At 41.0% G+C, this 20,309-nt stretch overlaps 2 protein-coding genes across 4 annotated transcripts; both read right to left on the bottom strand.

Annotated features, from left to right (window-relative positions):
• Positions 1–5,666: 5,666 nt before the first annotated feature.
• On the bottom strand, positions 5,667–9,700 carry LOC308292622 (uncharacterized protein). Of its 2 annotated transcripts, none has more exons than XM_080735011.1 (5): positions 9,599–9,700; positions 8,649–8,777; positions 8,361–8,485; positions 7,038–7,124; positions 5,667–6,722 (listed from the first exon to the last, which is right to left on the bottom strand). In XM_080735011.1, exons 1-5 carry the CDS (start codon positions 9,601–9,603, stop codon positions 5,977–5,979), a joined length of 1,092 nt encoding a protein of 363 aa, XP_080591137.1. In that variant the 5' UTR covers positions 9,604–9,700; the 3' UTR covers positions 5,667–5,976. The 2 variants fall into 2 exon arrangements, with proteins under 2 accessions (XP_080591137.1, XP_080591138.1); XM_080735012.1 differs by having other exon boundaries at positions 8,645–8,777.
• Positions 9,701–14,713: 5,013 nt separating this feature from the next.
• On the bottom strand, positions 14,714–18,746 carry LOC308292669 (uncharacterized protein). Of its 2 annotated transcripts, none has more exons than XM_080735069.1 (5): positions 18,645–18,746; positions 17,695–17,823; positions 17,408–17,532; positions 16,085–16,171; positions 14,714–15,769 (listed from the first exon to the last, which is right to left on the bottom strand). In XM_080735069.1, exons 1-5 carry the CDS (start codon positions 18,647–18,649, stop codon positions 15,024–15,026), a joined length of 1,092 nt encoding a protein of 363 aa, XP_080591195.1. In that variant the 5' UTR covers positions 18,650–18,746; the 3' UTR covers positions 14,714–15,023. The 2 variants fall into 2 exon arrangements, with proteins under 2 accessions (XP_080591195.1, XP_080591196.1); XM_080735070.1 differs by having other exon boundaries at positions 17,691–17,823.
• Positions 18,747–20,309: the final 1,563 nt, after the last annotated feature.

A 20,309-nucleotide genomic window follows, 5' to 3' on the forward strand; every position in this document is an offset into this window, starting at 1 on the left:
TGTCCCCCACAGTGATGACCCCAGCAGACAGATGGACAAAGCTAAGCTGCTCCAACATCAGTGATGACACACACACACACACACACACACACACACACACACACACACACACACACACACACACACACACACACACACACACACACACACACACACACACACACACACACATTCTTTACATGTACAATAAAGTTTTGTAGTTATTCTTATGAGTGTGTTCGACTATTTGCAAGACCTGCACCTCTGTTTATTCAAAGGATAATACTACAAATATATGTAGTTTTCTGCTGATGTTAGCAGATTTTTGGTGATTGCTTATTTTTAATGTGATCCCTAAAGAAAGCTAGTCTCTGTCACTAGGGGCCAAACTAATTTATCATTGGCTGTCAGTGTCTCGTTAGGATTGGTTAGACCTGTCTGTCCTTTTAACCCCGGATCAGCTGGTTCATGCACCAATGAGCTGCCAGTGACAGAGCTTCTCACAGATAATAGTCTGGCTACCAACAGGCCTTGTTTGGCTAAGTATGACATTTGGTATATCGTTTTTTTTATTGGCCTAAAATGTTGTCTGTACACTACAGTGTATATTTACATTCACTCATGAAACCACCTGCTGACGACCTGTCAGTATTGAGCAATTTCTTTTATAGGGGGTAAAAGTTTGGGCCCATTCACTTAATATACACTATACTATAAAGGGAAAAAATACCCGTACTAAAACAAATGCTTGCAATGGATTCAGAAAGAATCATTAAAAACCCATAGTTTGACTCCTCACATGCTACTTAAAGCAGATTTCTTTCCGCCCCAAACTTTTACCCCCTATAAAATACATTTCTCAATGCTGACAGGCGGTCAGCAGGTGGATTCATGACTATGTATATACGGTAGACAATATTTTAGCCAAAAAATAAATAAAAAACATACCTCATTTCATACCCCACCTCAGGGGCAGCCGGACTATAGCAATAGTTTTGGAGGCAGACTACAGGCAGACTAGAATTGTCACAGCGACTAGAATTATATTTTAGGGAGCATATTAGCCGTTTGACTATAATAAAATGAAAATAAGCCTTTTTTTCTCCTTATGTTTGCAGAAAACTACTTATATCAGCTTTAATAATGTTAATTTGATTTCATTGTGGTGTTACAGTATCTAAGTGAACTTATTGTTCTTAGTGGCTGTGTGGCTTCAATTGGGATGACCTATCTATCTGGTCTATAAATTAACCATCTTTGTCGAGATTCTGGAATGCTCTTGACAAACTCCACAACTTCCTTGACGGAGAGAATGACTCCCACACCTGACTGGAACACTACAGAACACATGTTCAGAGGACACACCTGTGAGACAGAGAAAGGGGAGAGCAAGGTTGGGATACAGTGGTTTTTAAAAATGTCCAGTGTTCACACACAGTGAGTGGTGCCTTTTATGAGTACATTTTATTAAGCGTCCCTGCTTGGCCAATGAGCCCTGTGTGGGACACATACATACTGTACATAGAGACAAAGCCAGATGTACAGTAGGAGCGGTTAGCACCAGTCACAAATGAAGAGCAACTTCCTGTGACTGAGAACTTCAATGCACTGCAGTACATAATCAGAACAACCGTATATCAACAACTACATAGAGAGGGATGTTACTACCGGTATATACTATAGTAGGGTTGCAGTGCATGAATACATAATCAGAACAACCGTATATCAACAACTACATAGAGAGGGATGTTACTACCGGTATATACTATAGTAGGGTTGCAGTGCATGAAACCCTCATTACAAAGTCAAATGCACATTTCACATTCAGTGAAAAAGAAAAACATCTAAGCACTGGTCTACAGAGATGTGGAAAGAATATACAGTATATGTTTAGAAGAGGCACTCTTCTCTATATAACTGTGAGTGCATGTGTGGTTTAAGAAAACGGCTTCCATTAAGCCAGTGAGGGTCCAGTGGCTCTGTAACGCTTTGAGGGGATTTTTTTCTGCTTATGGTTTGGGTCCACTAGACTTAAAGAGATGGATCACTACAAATCAATGCAAAGTTATTCTGAGTCCTGATAGCTGAGAGTTTAGGGCTCATACCTCAAACAACTGACAGTGAGTCCTTGGTTCTGTTCCCGGACGGCTGGACCATTTGCTGCATGTCGCTCCCCTGCTCCCCTTTCTGTTCTCTCCACTGTACCTATCAAATAAAGGCTCAGAAAAGCCCATACAAATACTAATCAAGAAAATTATTATTCTGAGTCATCAACTTTATGATACGATCATAAAACATGTCTATTATGAGGGAGTGGAATGACAATGCCACCACCTACAGGCCACGAGGTGTCACTGAATGGTTTGATGTGAATCATAGTCTATGAACTGTGCAGTGCCCAGATATCAACCCAACTGAACACCTATGGCAGATTTTGGACTAACGTGCACGTGTTGAGACACTTAGCGCTCTCCATCACCATCATCAAAACACCAAATGAGGGAATATTTTGGTTAGAATGGGCTTCCATTCCTCAAATAAGAGTTCTAGAATCTAGGTCAAAGTATTGAAGTTGCTCTGGCAGCTCATGGTGGCCCAACACCTTACAAAGACATTTTATGTTGGTTTTTCATTTCATTTGTCACATAAAATGTACACGTCACAGGATGTCAATATGGCATTCAAAGGCATGTGGTATGAATCCACCTTGAAAAATACAAATTCAGTTGAGAAAGGATGTAGCTTACATCTGTAGACACCTTTAATGTTGATTTCCTGAACACAATGTAGGAGTTGCAGTGAGTGACGTTTAGATTGCTGTCATTTCTTCAAAGCATTAAACTAAACTGCAAAGGCATAGATAGGAAAGATGCAGATACAACTGGTAATATGTGTCCTCCTAATATAGTTTCAGATATAGTGATATTTTAGCTGTGTGCATACCAGACACATCAGAAGATGGCAGGATACAGGCTAACTTGAAAAACACAAGACCTATAAGGCATGTTCTAACTAACCCATTAGATCTGGAACCACTTTAACCATTATTTGATGCTATTCAAAAATAGCAGATCTGCTTGAAAAAAACCTTTCTTTTTTTTCCCTTTTTTTGGTGCAAATCTTTGAATATCTTTTTTTAAAGTGAACATTTGTAACTCAAATAGGCCTATTTGCTTCTAGGTGGCCAAATACATGTTATTTTGACATGGAGAAGTTTTAGAACCACTGATTTAGAAGAAGGATTTAGAAGACATTTATAGAATCTGGTCAAAATATTCACAAAACCTTCATCATTTCTTTCAAAAATAGCAGATCTACAAGCTCGAAGCGCAGCACTCGGTGCATGCCGCACTAGGAGCTTGTAGATCTGCTATTTTTTGTGCTGGTTAAAGCATAAAATAATGGTTAAAGTAATCATGCGTAATAGAGAGAGGCCCTGATAGGTAAACCTTAGAAACTGTAAGACGTGTCGCCTGGTGGAGATCCTGGCTGATGTGTTCTGAAGTCCTCAGTAGACTAGACTCTGACTGTGGTCTGACTTATTCATACTGTTGCATAGTACAGGGTTCCCACACATGTTTACCAGTTAATTTCCAAAACTTTTCCAGAATATTTAACCCAATTTCCAGGACTATATAACAATAATTCAGCTCAATAACTGGTAGCTTACTTCAGGCCGTGGCCCCCAAAATAATCATGTTTTAACTGGGAACTCGGCACCCTAACGAGCACTAAAGGTGGTTGCACACTGCTGCGTTTTTCGTTGCGAAATGCGTTTTTTAGGGCAAGGAGAGAGAGAGAGATAGAGAGAGCAAGGGACCGAGTGGTGCGCGAAACGGGCGGCAGTGTGCAAACGTGACTGACATAACGTGAGGTTGATTTTTTATTTGCTTGCTCCGAAATTCACTCCGATATTCGGCCCGAAAAACGCAGCAGTGTGCAACCACCTTAAGGCCATGGCTACACGGAGCTGGATATTTCTGAAGCTAGACATTTTTTTTTGTGCTGTTGGGGCTTGCAGCCACACAAAGCTGGATATTTCGGCTGTGAAACTGGATATTTTTTAAACCGGATAAATAAGTGGAGAGATTGAAAAATATCCGATTCACTGGATCCGGGTAGACAGGGAACCCGGATATCTCTGAAGACTTTACTGTGTGTGTGCTTGTTAGACCTAGATATCTTTGTCGTGTGGACCTACATATTTTTCTATGTGGATATCTGAAAAACCGGGATATATGAAATATCCAGCTCTGTGTAGCCATGGCCTAGAGTTGAGGAATTTTGTATAACACGGTGCTATTGTGAAAATAGCAGATCTACATGCTCACAACGCCTCGCAAACGCGAGGGGTTGATAAATTCCAATACTTTTCCAGTACTGGAAAAATATTTTTTCTAATTTCAAAATATTTCCAGGGATTTCATGACCGTGGGAACCCTGATAGTATGGACGAAATCAGTCAAATTTAGTAGTGACTTGATAGGACAGGCGGTCCTTGCTATGTTTAACACAATTAATCTGATTCTGAGCTTTTAGGTTTTCTGTGAACAGTGAATACCCTGTCGCTGTCCATGGTGCTGAATCTGTCAAACCAGAGAGAATTTAGGAGGTGCATTTTAAAGCTTAGTTTATTACACCTCTGGTGTTTTTAACTATTAAGGCTTTGAAGGAAATCTGATATTGATGTTAAAATTTTTCATTTTAGTTTTCCTGAATTGACAGGACTGAAAGAACAAATAGCCCTGTGTGTGTTCTAGGCTACAGGCTACAAAACATCCATTGCTGTGGTAAACACATCATGGAGGCACTAATTAATGTCTAATTAAGATAATATATAGGCTACTGTATATTCCATAAGCTATTGTAAATACCATTTTTCCTGTGTTTTACGAAACATACATGTATATATTTTTATATTTTCTGCATAGTACTGTTCTGTCATTCAATGTTGTGTGTAAAAAAAAAGGACCCCAATTTAAACAAGTCCAAAGCTTTTTTTAGACGTTTATCCTTTTAGTTGACCTTGTACCAGTGAACCGTACTGTCATTAAACTGGTACTGTACCTTTTGCGATGCAAACTTCTGAACAAAAGTCTTCAGTCAATCAGTCAGTCATGTTTTTTTTTTTAAATGTCACAAAATCTCTTTCAGGTTGTGTATTTGTGACAAGTAGTGTGTCTTCTAAAATGCAATAAGCAGATTATTACAACTGGTTATATGACTTGTTTGTAGGACTTGTAAACTGCCAAAAGATTAGAATCGAACCCAGGGGGCGCCTGCTGGCCTGGTGGTCAAGGCGCATACCACATACTAGGCTATGATGCCTGCTGGCGTCGCCGGTTCAATTCCCAATCCGGACGACCTTTGCCACATGTCATTCCCCATCTCTCTCCCCATTTCCTGTCAGTCTACTATCCTATCAAATAAAGGCATAAAAAGCCCAAACACAAATCTTAAAAAAAAAAAAAAGAAAGAAAGAAAGAATAGAATAGAACCCAGGGAATTCCCCTTTGGACTAGTGGATAAGTACCAAACAATGCTTTGTGTCTTCCTCATGAATGATAAAGTCTTGTAAGGAAATTGGAAGGGCAGAATGACTTGAAACACAAGTGGAGAAATCTCGTTAAATCCTTTAGAATTCAACATGTCAATGTTTTTATTTTACATGGTTATGAAATGGACCCCTAGAGAAAGGCAACTGTGTATTGTTGCTACTGTAGTAATGCTAGTAACTTGCTATCCAGGGTCTAATAACCGAGTGGCTTCCCTGTACAATCTGTAGCTATTGACAGCAAGTTACTAGGTGTGCAGTTTGCGAACAATGTCATGCTTTTCACCCAAATACAGAGTTGGGGACATACTGTATGTGCATCCATATTTTGGCAAAGATTTGGGGGACATACATGACAAATGCTGTTCATTATGGCTAATCCCTTTTGTACTATGATGCAAACATTGCATTTAGTGTACAATCCTTGTCACTGGATGACAGATTTAGAGAAATGTTGTGCTTTGAAGTTCTGTTACGGCAGTGCACACCTCATCAACGGGCTGCATGGTCTCCTCAAACTCTGTGGTTGTCAGAATGTTCTTGTCAAGACCAGGGGGCTTCATAAGCCTCCGCAGTGTGCGGATAGAGGGCATAAAAAATATGTTCTTCATCATCCTGTAACACAGTGGGTTGGCATGTAGCAAGTCCAGAAAGTACGCTTTGTCCTGTTCAGTCCACCGGAAACCATGTGATTTACGCTGCGCCACATTCAACTGCGATCTGAAGAATTTATAGGCTGTGGCTGGTAGGAGTTTCTTCATCAGCTGCAGGACTGACTTCTTAGTGATTGCAACTGTGGTGCTCTTCTTCAGGCCCTTCAGCTCCCTCACCTTAGTCTTCAGCTTGCTCACCTGTGACTGTAGATTCCTGATCTTCCTCTTGAGGGCAATCTCTCTGGCAGCAGACTCAGGCTCTGGCTCTGGCGTCTTTGGCTGTGATGCGTTTGACGTTGGCAGCGGTGACTGTGATGTTGTTTGCAGTGGCCGCGTCTGCAACATCATTGGCAGTGTCCGTAACAGAGGTGACTGTGATATCTTTAGCAGCGGTGAGATCCGTGGCGTAGGGTGCCCTGTTATGACTATGACGTTGTCAGGAACTGATTTTGTCTCTGATAGAGTAGGTTTTTGATCATCGTCTGTGGTGTATGAGTCAACAGTACTGGACTGGTGAGCATCACAACTCTTTTCACCTGAAACACACATATTTGGTAAGTACTACTACTATGCACTGAATATACTTTATTCAGTGAACCACAAGGGTTCAAAATGCACTTTGAAACCTAAACAATTGAGTGATTTAAAGACGATTACCAATCTTTAAAAATCTATTCTATCCCTCACTGGAAAATAGTGCAGACATCTGAGAATTGGTTTAATGTTTTTAGCTTTCTTAATTTTGTTAGAATGATAGCAGCTGCATTCTGAGTGAACTGTAGTTATCTGATAGTGTTTAATAGATGTAATGTAAACATTCAAATGAATACATTATACAATGAGAACCTTACTGCTCTTTGGTGGTAACTCCTGACACTCCATTGATGGCTTCAGCCCTGACCCAGTGTCCAGTGGGGGTGGTGAGTCTGGACACATAGCTGGCAGAGATGAACAGACACATCACCATCAACAGAGCCGTGTACAACAGACAGACACTCCATGTTGAAAAACAAAGCAATGATGTGACCAGAACTGACTAAAACGACTGATGTGAAAGTTCACTAAAATTATCATATTATAAAATTAAGAAAACTGTCAGTCTGTCCATCATAATATTGTTTTTTTCCTCAGTGGGTTGACTAACCAATAGTTTGCACATGAGCATCAAACATTGATATTTGAACAGAGTGAGTACTCAGATTTTTCTCTTTTCCCAAATTTTAGCTTACACATTGCCATGGGTTTGTACTGTATACCTGTAAATCTGCATTTTTTTCCCCTGAATGCTAGGGTTCAAGTGGTTATTATACTGTTTCTGTTGAAGTGAAAAGGGAAGCATTTCCTGACAGGCTTTGAGGGAAGCCTAACCTGCATGATGATGAGCTGATAAAAGTGTTACACTTCATATCTGCATTGCTCAAGAAGTTTTTTTTTAACTATTTTGACCCAAGGAGTGCAATGACCGCCTTCTTTTTGGAAATTTCACATAGGTTTTATGTAAAGGAAAACACATACTGTATCAAACAGAAGAAGCTTATAATTACAAAACGGTCACTTCAATTTACTAATGGCATATTAAGGGATTCATTTGTTATCTTTATTTTTACTATGGGCTCTGCAGTTACTGACTGTTGTGGTCCCAACTAGTACAATGATAGCCCCATATAGAACCTCACCCGTCGCTGCATACTGTTGTGCTCCGAGATGAGGTCCTAAAAAGATGGCGTAGCGATCGCTGGGACTGCCGCAACAACGAGTTGGAAAACACTCAAAACGACATTTTATCCAAAAAGTAAAGGTAGTTCCGAGCTCACAGACTGTGGTTTACCTAACCTCTGAAAATAAAACATCAATCAATCTGCTACAATGGGAAAGATGCAGTACTTGCACCTGCCGCCGGGGGCTTTTCTGAATTTAATGAGACTAAATAAGCCATTTAAACCGTTTTACCAACACCGTGGTTGATGTTTTATTTACCGAGGTTAGGTAAACCACAGTCTGAGAGCTCGGAACTACCTTTACTTTTTGGATAAAATGTCGTTTTGAGTGTTTTCCAACTCGTTGCGGCAGTCCCAGCGATCGCTACACCATCTTTTTAGGACCTCATCTCGGAGCACAACAGTATGCAGCGACGGGTGAGGTTCTATATGGGGCTAGTACAATGAAAACCTTACTTGTCTTTGGGGGCAACTCCTGATGCAGAATTGGTTTCTTCCTCTGTGACTCACTGTCCAGTGGGAATGGTGGGTTTGGAGGATCACCTCTACTTGGCACTGCATCCCAATTCAATCCAGCATGGCTACAATAAAATAAACATCCCATTATGTACACTCTTAAATACAAGTCAAATCACTATGTATTAGTGTATATCCCAATGTGATGTGGGGATATAAATGTTCTGAAAACATAAGGATATCATTATGTGGTTCTCAAAATTGGACCAGTCTAAAGTAAATACCTACACATCAACTGCCCTCTTGTACTGGCTGGGGTGGAAGTGTGCACTACACACCCTATAGCATTCATTGAGACGTTCCAAGCTTATATCCGACAGATTGGAGTTATCAAGAATCTGCAGCCACTTGGAACACCTGTAGGCAATTATAATATTAGATTCAACATGAAAAACAAGTAAAGATTTAATTAAATTAATTGTTTTTTATTTGAGAGGCACAGAATATATATTAATGAACAGGACATTAAAATATTGAAAAATACATGTGTAAATATAGGATTAACAAGAGTGCTCTTCAAAAAGTTAACAAAAAATAAGATACCACAGAAAGTTAGGGTTAGGGTACCAGGTAAAAACAAAGTAGCCTACAAAACACGTACAATAAAAGTCCATTGCATAAATAAAATGTAAAACAACACCCATCGTCTCCTTTAAAACATAATACTCACTGTGGCATTTAAATAAAGAATTTAGATGAAATGACTAAATGAGACAAACTAAACACAAAGTTAGCACACGAACCAGCATCCTTAAACTTCTTGAGTTTAAGTAATATTCTAGATCCTCCTGTTGATGGTACTGCTATGGGAACAGCTTGGGTCCACGTTTATTAGCCTACTGTCAGCTACTGACATTTAAACCCAAGAAAGCAAAGCACTATGGCTTGCACTCAATTCATTGAGGAGTAGTGTCAGAACCGTGGGATTCAAAAACACTTCAACAACAAGGAAATAAACATGGGAGGCTTCCCCAAGTAAGACAAAGAAAAATACTATTCTGTTTTGCAAGTTCACACATCTCGGGGTCTTTGGGGAAACGGTGGAAGGCTAGCTCAGGGTGAGTAGCGACATAATGTTTACAGTTAATGGCGGAGCAGTGTACTCTGCTCTTCTTCTTTCGGGACGTGTTCCCATGATGACCTCCATTCATGTTGCTTGTTGCTGTCTCCTTCTTCACCTCATTCATGTTCCCATTGCTTGTTGTTGTTGTCTCCATAGATATATCTATGGTTGTTTGCTCCTTCTTCACTAACTCCTCCAGTCTACTTTTTCTCCAGTCCTCCATTGTTGTTGACACGTCTCTTCTTTTAGTGGTGTTGGGGCCGGGGTTGCAACCATTGGTACATACTGCCACCTACTGTACGGAGAACATAACGGGCCACTCAGTGTTACATGCTATGCGGGGTTGAAGGTTGAAACACGTCGTTGTATTTTAAGTTTATTTGCCACAGGCACAACGTGTTTTCGTTGTTTTTCGGTCGTGTGGTCACCATGACAACACAAGTACACAAACCTAGTTAATGTCGCGCTACCTGCTGCACCTGTTTGTTTACAAGGTGACGTCAGAGCGTTTGCGCGTCTCTGCTGTACACAAACCGTTGCTAGGCAACAGCCAATGAGCAGCGGGCAGCCAGCAGGATAAATAGAAGAGAGCAGGCCGTTCACATCACTTTTCTTCTTTCTTGTCACAGAGAAAGCTGAACTGAACTGTAAGCAGCAGAGAGACGACTTATCCATTACTATGGCTGAAGTTACACTGTTGTGGAGATGCAGGAGTGCAGGGAGGAGTGGAGGATCAAGCAGGAGGAGTGGGGGGCCATCGTGGACGAGCACGAGGAGAGAGAGGATGGAGGAGTTGGAGTCTCTTGTGGCAGAATTCTTTTCCCTCAGGAAGCTGAAGGAGGAGAAGACTCTGCAAGAGATTCATCGAGAGTGGGATGCCATTCTGGATGAGGAGGAGGAGATAATGGAGGAGTGGGACTCCACGGTGGCCAACTACTTTTCCCTCATGTGAGATCCAAGACCCTGCCTGCACCTTGCACAGCACACACCCCCCCAACGGCCCTTTTAAGGGCCACCTTCCTCTCCTTTTGCTGTGACCTTGCCGTGGTGGAGAGGCTTAGTGATTCAGTGACTCTGGGACCTATGCTGGTGGAGGTTGATCCTGACAGATTTAACCACACCGGATTGGTCACAGGAGAGAGTCCAAACTAACAACAGCATAACCTCTTTCTGTAATCAGTGAGGTGTGAACTAAGGAAATGTTACCATACTTTAAAATCACACCTAGTGTGAAGTGAGCAGTGCTATTTGAGTTATTTTCATTAAGTGTCCCGCAAAGCTTGGCCAGTGTGACCCAACAAACTTTGAGCACTTGGTGGACAAGATGTAGGCCAGTTGTAGGCCACACGTCCCAGACAAAGCCAGATGTTGGAGCTTTGCTTAGCCACCACCGCTCTAAAAAATATTCCACAAAATATAGTAGCCTACACAAATGCAATTAATGAATAATACATCATATATACTTTTGTTTATAAATGCAGCTTTTTTGTTGTTATTGCAATAACTAGAGGTTTGCGCCTCTAGTTCTGGTCAAAGTATCATGTGAAGCCACCAATCCTCAAGCATATCAGGCATATGCCTGTTTGTGTCCATCTGGCATATATGCTAGTGGCATAGACGGCCGCTCTCATGGCCCTTATATAGTCTCGTAAACCAGACTCAGTTACTAGGCTAGCCCTTAGTATACTGTATGCCTCAATATTATGACATCACCCATACAAATACTAATGAAGAAAATTATTATTCTATTAGTCTATTATGAGGGAGTGGAATGACAATGCCTCCACCTACAGGCCATGAGGTGTCACTGAATGGTTTGATGTGAATCATAGTCTATGAACTGTGCACTGTGTGCAGGGCCCAGATATCAACCCAACTGAACACCTATGGCAGATTTTGGACTAACGTGCACATGTTGAGACACTTAGCGCTCTCCACCACCATCATCAAAACACCAAATGAGGGAATATTTTGGTTAGAATGGTCTTCCATCCCTCAAATAAGAGTTCTAGACTTCTAGAATCTAGGTCAAAGTACATTGAAGTTGCTCTGGCAGCTCATGGTGGCCCAACAACACTACGACATTTTATTTGGGTTTTTCATTTAATTTGTCACATAAAATGTACCGTATACGCCACAGGATGTCAATATGGCATTCAAAGGCATGTGGTATGAATAGACCTTGAAAAATACAAATTCAGTTGAGAGAGGATGTAGCTTACATCTGTGGACACCTTTAATGTTGATTTCCTGAACACAATGTAGGAGTTGCAGTGAGTGACGTTTAGATTGCTGTAATTTCTTCAAAGCATTAAACTAAACTGCAAAGGAATAGGAAAGATGCAGATACAACTGGTAATACGTGTCCTCCTAATATACTGTAGTTTCAGATAGTGATATTTTGGCTGTGTCTGCATTCCAGACACATCAGAAGATGGCAGGATACAGGCTAACTTGAAAAACACAAGACCTATGGTAAGGCATGTTCTAACTAACCCATTAGATCTGGAACCACTTTAACCATTATTTGATGCTATTCAAAAATAGCAGATCTGCTTGAAAAAAACCTTTCTTTTTTTCCCTTTTTTTTGTGGTGCAAATCTTTGAATATCTTTTTTTAAAGTGAACATTTGTAACTCAAATAGGCCTATTTGCTTCTAGGTGGGTCCCTGGAACAACATGTTTTGAGATGGGGGTCTGCGGCCAAATACATGTTATTTTGGGGGTCTTTGACATGGAAAAGTTTTAGAACCACTGATTTAGAAGAAAGATTTAGAAGTCATTTATAGAATCTGGTCAAAATATGCACAAAACCTTCATTTTTTTCAAAAATAGCAGATCTACAAGCTCGAAGCGCAGCACTCGGTGCATGCCGCACTAGGAGCTTGTAGATCTGCTATTTTTTGTGCTGGTTAAAGCATAAAATAATGGTTAAAGTAATCATGCGTAATAGAGAGAGGCCCTGATAGGTAAACCTTAGAAACTGTAAGACATGACTGTGTCGCCTGGTGGAGATCCTGGCTGATGTGTTCTGAAGTCATCAGTAGACTAGACTCTGACTGTGGTCTGACTTATTCATACTGTTGCATAGTACAGGGTTCCCACACATGTTTACCAATTAATTTCCAAAACTTTTCCAGAATATTTAACCCAATTTCCAGGACTATATAACAATAATTCAGCTCAATAACTGGTAGCTTACTTCAGGCCGTGGCCCCCAAAATAATCATGTTTTAACTGGGAACTCGGCACCCTAACGAGCACTAAAGGTGGTTGCACACTGCTGCGTTTTTCGTTGCGAAATGCGTTTTTTAGGGCAAGGAGAGAGAGAGAGATAGAGAGAGCAAGGGACCGAGTGGTGCGCGAAACGGGCGGCAGTGTGCAAACGTGACTGACATAACGTGAGGTTGATTTTTTATTTGCTTGCTCCGAAATTCACTCCGATATTCGGCCCGAAAAACGCAGCAGTGTGCAACCACCTTAAGGCCATGGCTACACGGAGCTGGATATTTCTGAAGCTAGACATTTTTTTTTGTGCTGTTGGGGCTTGCAGCCACACAAAGCTGGATATTTCGGCTGTGAAACTGGATATTTTTTAAACCGGATAAATAAGTGGAGAGATTGAAAAATATCCGATTCACTGGATCCGGGTAGACAGGGAACCCGGATATCTCTGAAGACTTTACTGTGTGTGTGTGCTTGTTAGACCTAGATATCTTTGTCGTGTGGACCTACATATTTTTCTATGTGGATATCTGAAAAACCGGGATATATGAAATATCCAGCTCTGTGTAGCCATGGCCTAGAGTTGAGGAATTTTGTATAACACGGTGCTATTGTGAAAATAGCAGATCTACATGCTCACAACGCCTCGCAAACGCGAGGGGTTGATAAATTCCAATACTTTTCCAGTACTGGAAAAATATTTTTTCTAATTTCAAAATATTTCCAGGGATTTCATGACCGTGGGAACCCTGATAGTATGGACGAAATCAGTCAAATTTAGTAGTGACTTGATAGGACAGGCGGTCCTTGCTATGTTTAACACAATTAATCTGATTCTGAGCTTTTAGGTTTTCTGTGAACAGTGAATACCCTGTCGCTGTCCATGGTGCTGAATCTGTCAAACCAGAGAGAATTTAGGAGGTGCATTTTAAAGCTTAGTTTATTACACCTCTGGTGTTTTTAACTATTAAGGCTTTGAAGGAAATCTGATATTGATGTTAAAATTTTTCATTTTAGTTTTCCTGAATTGACAGGACTGAAAGAACAAGTAGCCCTGTGTGTGTTCTAGGCTACAGGCTACAAAACACCACAAAACATCCATTGCTGTGGTAAACACATCATGGAGGCACTAATTAATGTCTAATTAAGATAATATATAGGCTACTGTATATTCCATAAGCTATTGTAAATACCATTTTTCCTGTGTTTTACGAAACATACATGTATATATTTTTATATTTTCTGCATAGTACTGCTCTGTCATTCAATGTTGTGTGTAAAAAAAAAGGACCCCAATTTAAACAAGTCCAAAGCTTTTTTTAGACGTTTATCCTTTTAGTTGACCTTGTACCAGTGAACCGTACTGTCATTAAACTGGTACTGTACCTTTTGCGATGCAAACTTCTGAACAAAAGTCTTCAGTCAATCAGTCAGTCATGTTTTTTTTTTTAAATGTCACAAAATCTCTTTCAGGTTGTGTATTTGTGACAAGTAGTGTGTCTTCTAAAATGCAATAAGCAGATTATTACAACTGGTTATATGACTTGTTTGTAGGACTTGTAAACTGCCAAAAGATTAGAATCGAACCCAGGGGGTGCCTGCTGGCCTGGTGGTCAAGGCGCATACCACATACTAGGCTATGATGCCTTCTGGCGTCGCCGGTTCAATTCCCAATCCGGACGACCTTTGCCACATGTCATTCCCCATCTCTCTCCCCATTTCCTGTCAGTCTACTATCCTATCAAATAAAGGCATAAAAAGCCCAAACACAAATCTTAAAAAAAAAAAAAGAAAGAAAGAAAGAATAGAATAGAACCCAGGGAATTCCCCTTTGGACTAGTGGATAAGTACCAAACAATGCTTTGTGTCTTCCTCATGAATGATAAAGTCTTGTAAGGAAATTGGAAGGGCAGAATGACTTGAAACACAAGTGGAGAAATCTCGTTAAATCCTTTAGAATTCAACATGTCAATGTTTTTATTTTACATGGTTATGAAATGGACCCCTAGAGAAAGGCAACTGTGTATTGTTGCTACTGTAGTAATGCTAGTAACTTGCTATCCAGGGTCTAATAACCGAGTGGCTTCCCTGTACAATCTGTAGCTATTGACAGCAAGTTACTAGGTGTGCAGTTTGCGAACAATGTCATGCTTTTCACCCAAATACAGAGTTGGGGACATACTGTATGTGCATCCATATTTTGGCAAAGATTTGGGGGACATACATGACAAATGCTGTTCATTATGGCTAATCCCTTTTGTACTATGATGCAAACATTGCATTTAGTGTACAATCCTTGTCACTGGATGACAGATTTAGAGAAATGTTGTGCTTTGAAGTTCTGTTACGGCAGTGCACACCTCATCAACGGGCTGCATGGTCTCCTCAAACTCTGTGGTTGTCAGAATGTTCTTGTCAAGACCAGGGGGCTTCATAAGCCTCCGCAGTGTGCGGATAGAGGGCATAAAAAATATGTTCTTCATCATCCTGTAACACAGTGGGTTGGCATGTAGCAAGTCCAGAAAGTACGCTTTGTCCTGTTCAGTCCACCGGAAACCATGTGATTTACGCTGCGCCACATTCAACTGCGATCTGAAGAATTTATAGGCTGTGGCTGGTAGGAGTTTCTTCATCAGCTGCAGGACTGACTTCTTAGTGATTGCAACTGTGGTGCTCTTCTTCAGGCCCTTCAGCTCCCTCACCTTAGTCTTCAGCTTGCTCACCTGTGACTGTAGATTCCTGATCTTCCTCTTGAGGGCAATCTCTCTGGCAGCAGACTCAGGCTCTGGCTCTGGCGTCTTTGGCTGTGATGCGTTTGACGTTGGCAGCGGTGACTGTGATGTTGTTTGCAGTGGCCGCGTCTGCAACATCATTGGCAGTGTCCGTAACAGAGGTGACTGTGATATCTTTAGCAGCGGTGAGATCCGTGGCGTAGGGTGCCCTGTTATGACTATGACGTTGTCAGGAACTGATTTTGTCTCTGATAGAGTAGGTTTTTGATCATCGTCTGTGGTGTATGAGTCAACAGTACTGGACTGGTGAGCATCACAACTCTTTTCACCTGAAACACACATATTTGGTAAGTACTACTACTATGCACTGAATGTACTTTATTCAGTGAACCACAAGGGTTCAAAATGCACTTTGAAACCTAAACAATTGAGTGATTTAAAGACGATTACCAATCTTTAAAAATCTATTCTATCCCTCACTGGAAAATAGTGCAGACATCTGAGAATTGGTTTAATGTTTTTAGCTTTCTTAATTTTGTTAGAATGATAGCAGCTGCATTCTGAGTGAACTGTAGTTATCTGATAGCGTTTAATAGATGTAATGTAAACATTCAAATTAATACATTATACAATGAGAACCTTACTGCTCTTTGGTGGTAACTCCTGACACTCCATTGATGGCTTCAGCCCTGACCCAGTGTCCAGTGGGGGTGGTGAGTCTGGACACATAGCTGGCAGAGATGAACAGACACATCACCATCAACAGAGCCGTGTACAACAGACAGACACTCCATGTTGAAAAACAAAGCAATGATGTGACCAGAACTGACTAAAACGACTGATGTGAAAGTTCACTAAAATTATCATATTATAAAATTAAGAAAACTGTCAGTCTGTCCATCATAATATTGTTTTTTTCCTCAGTGGGTTGACTAACCAATAGTTTGCACATGAGCATCAAACATTGATATTTGAACAGAGTGAGTACTCAGATTTTTCTCTTTTCCCAAATTTTAGCTTACACATTGCCATGGGTTTGTACTGTATACCTGTAAATCTGCATTTTTTTCCCCTGAATGCTAGGGTTCAAGTGGTTATTATACTGTGTCTGTTGAAGTGAAAAGGGAAGCATTTCCTGACAGGCTTTGAGGGAAGCCTAACCTGCATGATGATGAGCTGATAAAAGTGTTACACTTCATATCTGCATTGCTCAAGAAGTTTTTTTTTAACTATTTTGACCCAAGGAGTGCAATGACCGCCTTCTTTTTGGAAATTTCACATAGGTTTTATGTAAAGGAAAACACATACTGTATCAAACAGAAGAAGCTTATAATTACAAAACGGTCACTTCAATTTACTAATGGCATATTAAGGGATTCATTTGTTATCTTTATTTTTACTATGGGCTCTGCAGTTACTGACTGTTGTGGTCCCAACTAGTACAATGATAGCCCCATATAGAACCTCACCCGTCGCTGCATACTGTTGTGCTCCGAGATGAGGTCCTAAAAAGATGGCGTAGCGATCGCTGGGACTGCCGCAACAACGAGTTGGAAAACACTCAAAACGACATTTTATCCAAAAAGTAAAGGTAGTTCCGAGCTCACAGACTGTGGTTTACCTAACCTCTGAAAATAAAACATCAATCAATCTCCTACAATGGGAAAGATGCAGTACTTGCACCTGCCGCCGGGGGCTTTTCTGAATTTAATGAGACTAAATAAGCCATTTAAACCGTTTTACCAACACCGTGGTTGATGTTTTATTTACCGAGGTTAGGTAAACCACAGTCTGGGAGCTCGGAACTACCTTTACTTTTTGGATAAAATGTCGTTTTGAGTGTTTTCCAACTCGTTGCGGCAGTCCCAGCGATCGCTACACCATCTTTTTAGGACCTCATCTCGGAGCACAACAGTATGCAGCGACGGGTGAGGTTCTATATGGGGCTAGTACAATGAAAACCTTACTTGTCTTTGGGGGCAACTCCTGATGCAGAATTGGTTTCTTCCTCTGTGACTCACTGTCCAGTGGGAATGGTGGGTTTGGAGGATCACCTCTACTTGGCACTGCATCCCAATTCAATCCAGCATGGCTTCAATAAAATAAACATCCCATATGTACACTCTTAAATACAAGTCAAATCACTATGTATTAGTGTATATCCCAATGTGATGTGGGGATATAAATGTTCTGAAAACATAAGGATATCATTATGTGGTTCTCAAAATTGGACCAGTCTAAAGTAAATACCTACACATCAACTGCCCTCTTGTACTGGCTGGGGTGGAAGTGTGCACTACACACCCTATAGCATTCATTGAGACGTTCCAAGCTTATATCCGACAGATTGGAGTTATCAAGAATCTGCAGCCACTTGGAACACCTGTAGGCAATTATAATATTAGATTCAACATGAAAAACAAGTAAAGATTTAATTAAATTAATTGTTTTTTATTTGAGAGGCACAGAATATATATTAATGAACAGGACATTAAAATATTGAAAAATACATGTGTAAATATAGGATTAACAAGAGTGCTCTTCAAAAAGTTAACAAAAAATAAGATACCACAGAAAGTTAGGGTTAGGGTACCAGGTAAAAACAAAGTAGCCTACAAAACACGTACAATAAAAGTCCATTGCATAAATAAAATGTAAAACAACACCCATCGTCTCCTTTAAAACATAATACTCACTGTGGCATTTAAATAAAGAATTTAGATGAAATGACTAAATGAGACAAACTAAACACAAAGTTAGCACACGAACCAGCATCCTTAAACTTCTTGAGTTTAAGTAATATTCTAGATCCTCCTGTTGATGGTACTGCTATGGGAACAGCTTGGGTCCACGTTTATTAGCCTACTGTCAGCTACTGACATTTAAACCCAAGAAAGCAAAGCACTATGGCTTGCACTCAATTCATTGAGGAGTAGTGTCAGAACCGTGGGATTCAAAAACACTTCAACAACAAGGAAATAAACATGGGAGGCTTCCCCAAGTAAGACAAAGAAAAATACTATTCTGTTTTGCAAGTTCACACATCTCGGGGTCTTTGGGGAAACGGTGGAAGGCTAGCTCAGGGTGAGTAGCGACATAATGTTTACAGTTAATGGCGGAGCAGTGTACTCTGCTCTTCTTCTTTCGGGACGTGTTCCCATGATGACCTCCATTCATGTTGCTTGTTGCTGTCTCCTTCTTCACCTCATTCATGTTCCCATTGCTTGTTGTTGTTGTCTCCATAGATATATCTATGGTTGTTTGCTCCTTCTTCACTAACTCCTCCAGTCTACTTTTTCTCCAGTCCTCCATTGTTGTTGACACGTCTCTTCTTTTAGTGGTGTTGGGGCCGGGGTTGCAACCATTGGTACATACTGCCACCTACTGTACGGAGAACATAACGGGCCACTCAGTGTTACATGCTATGCGGGGTTGAAGGTTGAAACACGTCGTTGTATTTTAAGTTTATTTGCCACAGGCACAACGTGTTTTCGTTGTTTTTCGGTCGTGTGGTCACCATGACAACACAAGTACACAAACCTAGTTAATGTCGCGCTACCTGCTGCACCTGTTTGTTTACAAGGTGACGTCAGAGCGTTTGCGCGTCTCTGCTGTACACAAACCGTTGCTAGGCAACAGCCAATGAGCAGCGGGCAGCCAGCAGGATAAATAGAAGAGAGCAGGCCGTTCACATCACTTTTCTTCTTTCTTGTCACAGAGAAAGCTGAACTGAACTGTAAGCAGCAGAGAGACGACTTATCCATTACTATGGCTGAAGTTACACTGTTGTGGAGATGCAGGAGTGCAGGGAGGAGTGGAGGATCAAGCAGGAGGAGTGGGGGGCCATCGTGGACGAGCACGAGGAGAGAGAGGATGGAGGAGTTGGAGTCTCTTGTGGCAGAATTCTTTTCCCTCAGGAAGCTGAAGGAGGAGAAGACTCTGCAAGAGATTCATCGAGAGTGGGATGCCATTCTGGATGAGGAGGAGGAGATAATGGAGGAGTGGGACTCCACGGTGGCCAACTACTTTTCCCTCATGTGAGATCCAAGACCCTGCCTGCACCTTGCACAGCACACACCCCCCCAACGGCCCTTTTAAGGGCCACCTTCCTCTCCTTTTGCTGTGACCTTGCCGTGGTGGAGAGGCTTAGTGATTCAGTGACTCTGGGACCTATGCTGGTGGAGGTTGATCCTGACAGATTTAACCACACCGGATTGGTCACAGGAGAGAGTCCAAACTAACAACAGCATAACCTCTTTCTGTAATCAGTGAGGTGTGAACTAAGGAAATGTTACCATACTTTAAAATCACACCTAGTGTGAAGTGAGCAGTGCTATTTGAGTTATTTTCATTAAGTGTCCCGCAAAGCTTGGCCAGTGTGACCCAACAAACTTTGAGCACTTGGTGGACAAGATGTAGGCCAGTTGTAGGCCACACGTCCCAGACAAAGCCAGATGTTGGAGCTTTGCTTAGCCACCACCGCTCTAAAAAATATTCCACAAAATATAGTAGCCTACACAAATGCAATTAATGAATAATACATCATATATACTTTTGTTTATAAATGCAGCTTTTTTGTTGTTATTGCAATAACTAGAGGTTTGCGCCTCTAGTTCTGGTCAAAGTATCATGTGAAGCCACCAATCCTCAAGCATATCAGGCATATGCCTGTTTGTGTCCATCTGGCATATATGCTAGTGGCATAGACGGCCGCTCTCATGGCCCTTATATAGTCTCGTAAACCAGACTCAGTTACTAGGCTAGCCCTTAGTATACTGTATGCCTCAATATTATGACATCACCCATACAAATACTAATGAAGAAAATTATTATTCTATTAGTCTATTATGAGGGAGTGGAATGACAATG

Source organism: Nannobrachium achirus (genome assembly GCF_963921795.1).
Source record: "Nannobrachium achirus genome assembly, chromosome: 10".
NCBI classification, from domain to species: domain Eukaryota; kingdom Metazoa; phylum Chordata; class Actinopteri; order Myctophiformes; family Myctophidae; genus Nannobrachium; species Nannobrachium achirus.

Coding starts and splice junctions, on each gene's coding strand:
- LOC308292622 (XM_080735011.1), bottom strand. Junction 7,125..8,360: donor GGAGTTGCCCCCAAAGACAA/GTAAGGTTTTCA, acceptor CATCTCTGCCAG/CTATGTGTCCAGACTCACCA. Junction 6,723..7,037: donor GGAGTTACCACCAAAGAGCA/GTAAGGTTCTCA, acceptor TGTGTGTTTCAG/GTGAAAAGAGTTGTGATGCT.
- LOC308292669 (XM_080735069.1), bottom strand. Junction 16,172..17,407: donor GGAGTTGCCCCCAAAGACAA/GTAAGGTTTTCA, acceptor CATCTCTGCCAG/CTATGTGTCCAGACTCACCA. Junction 15,770..16,084: donor GGAGTTACCACCAAAGAGCA/GTAAGGTTCTCA, acceptor TGTGTGTTTCAG/GTGAAAAGAGTTGTGATGCT.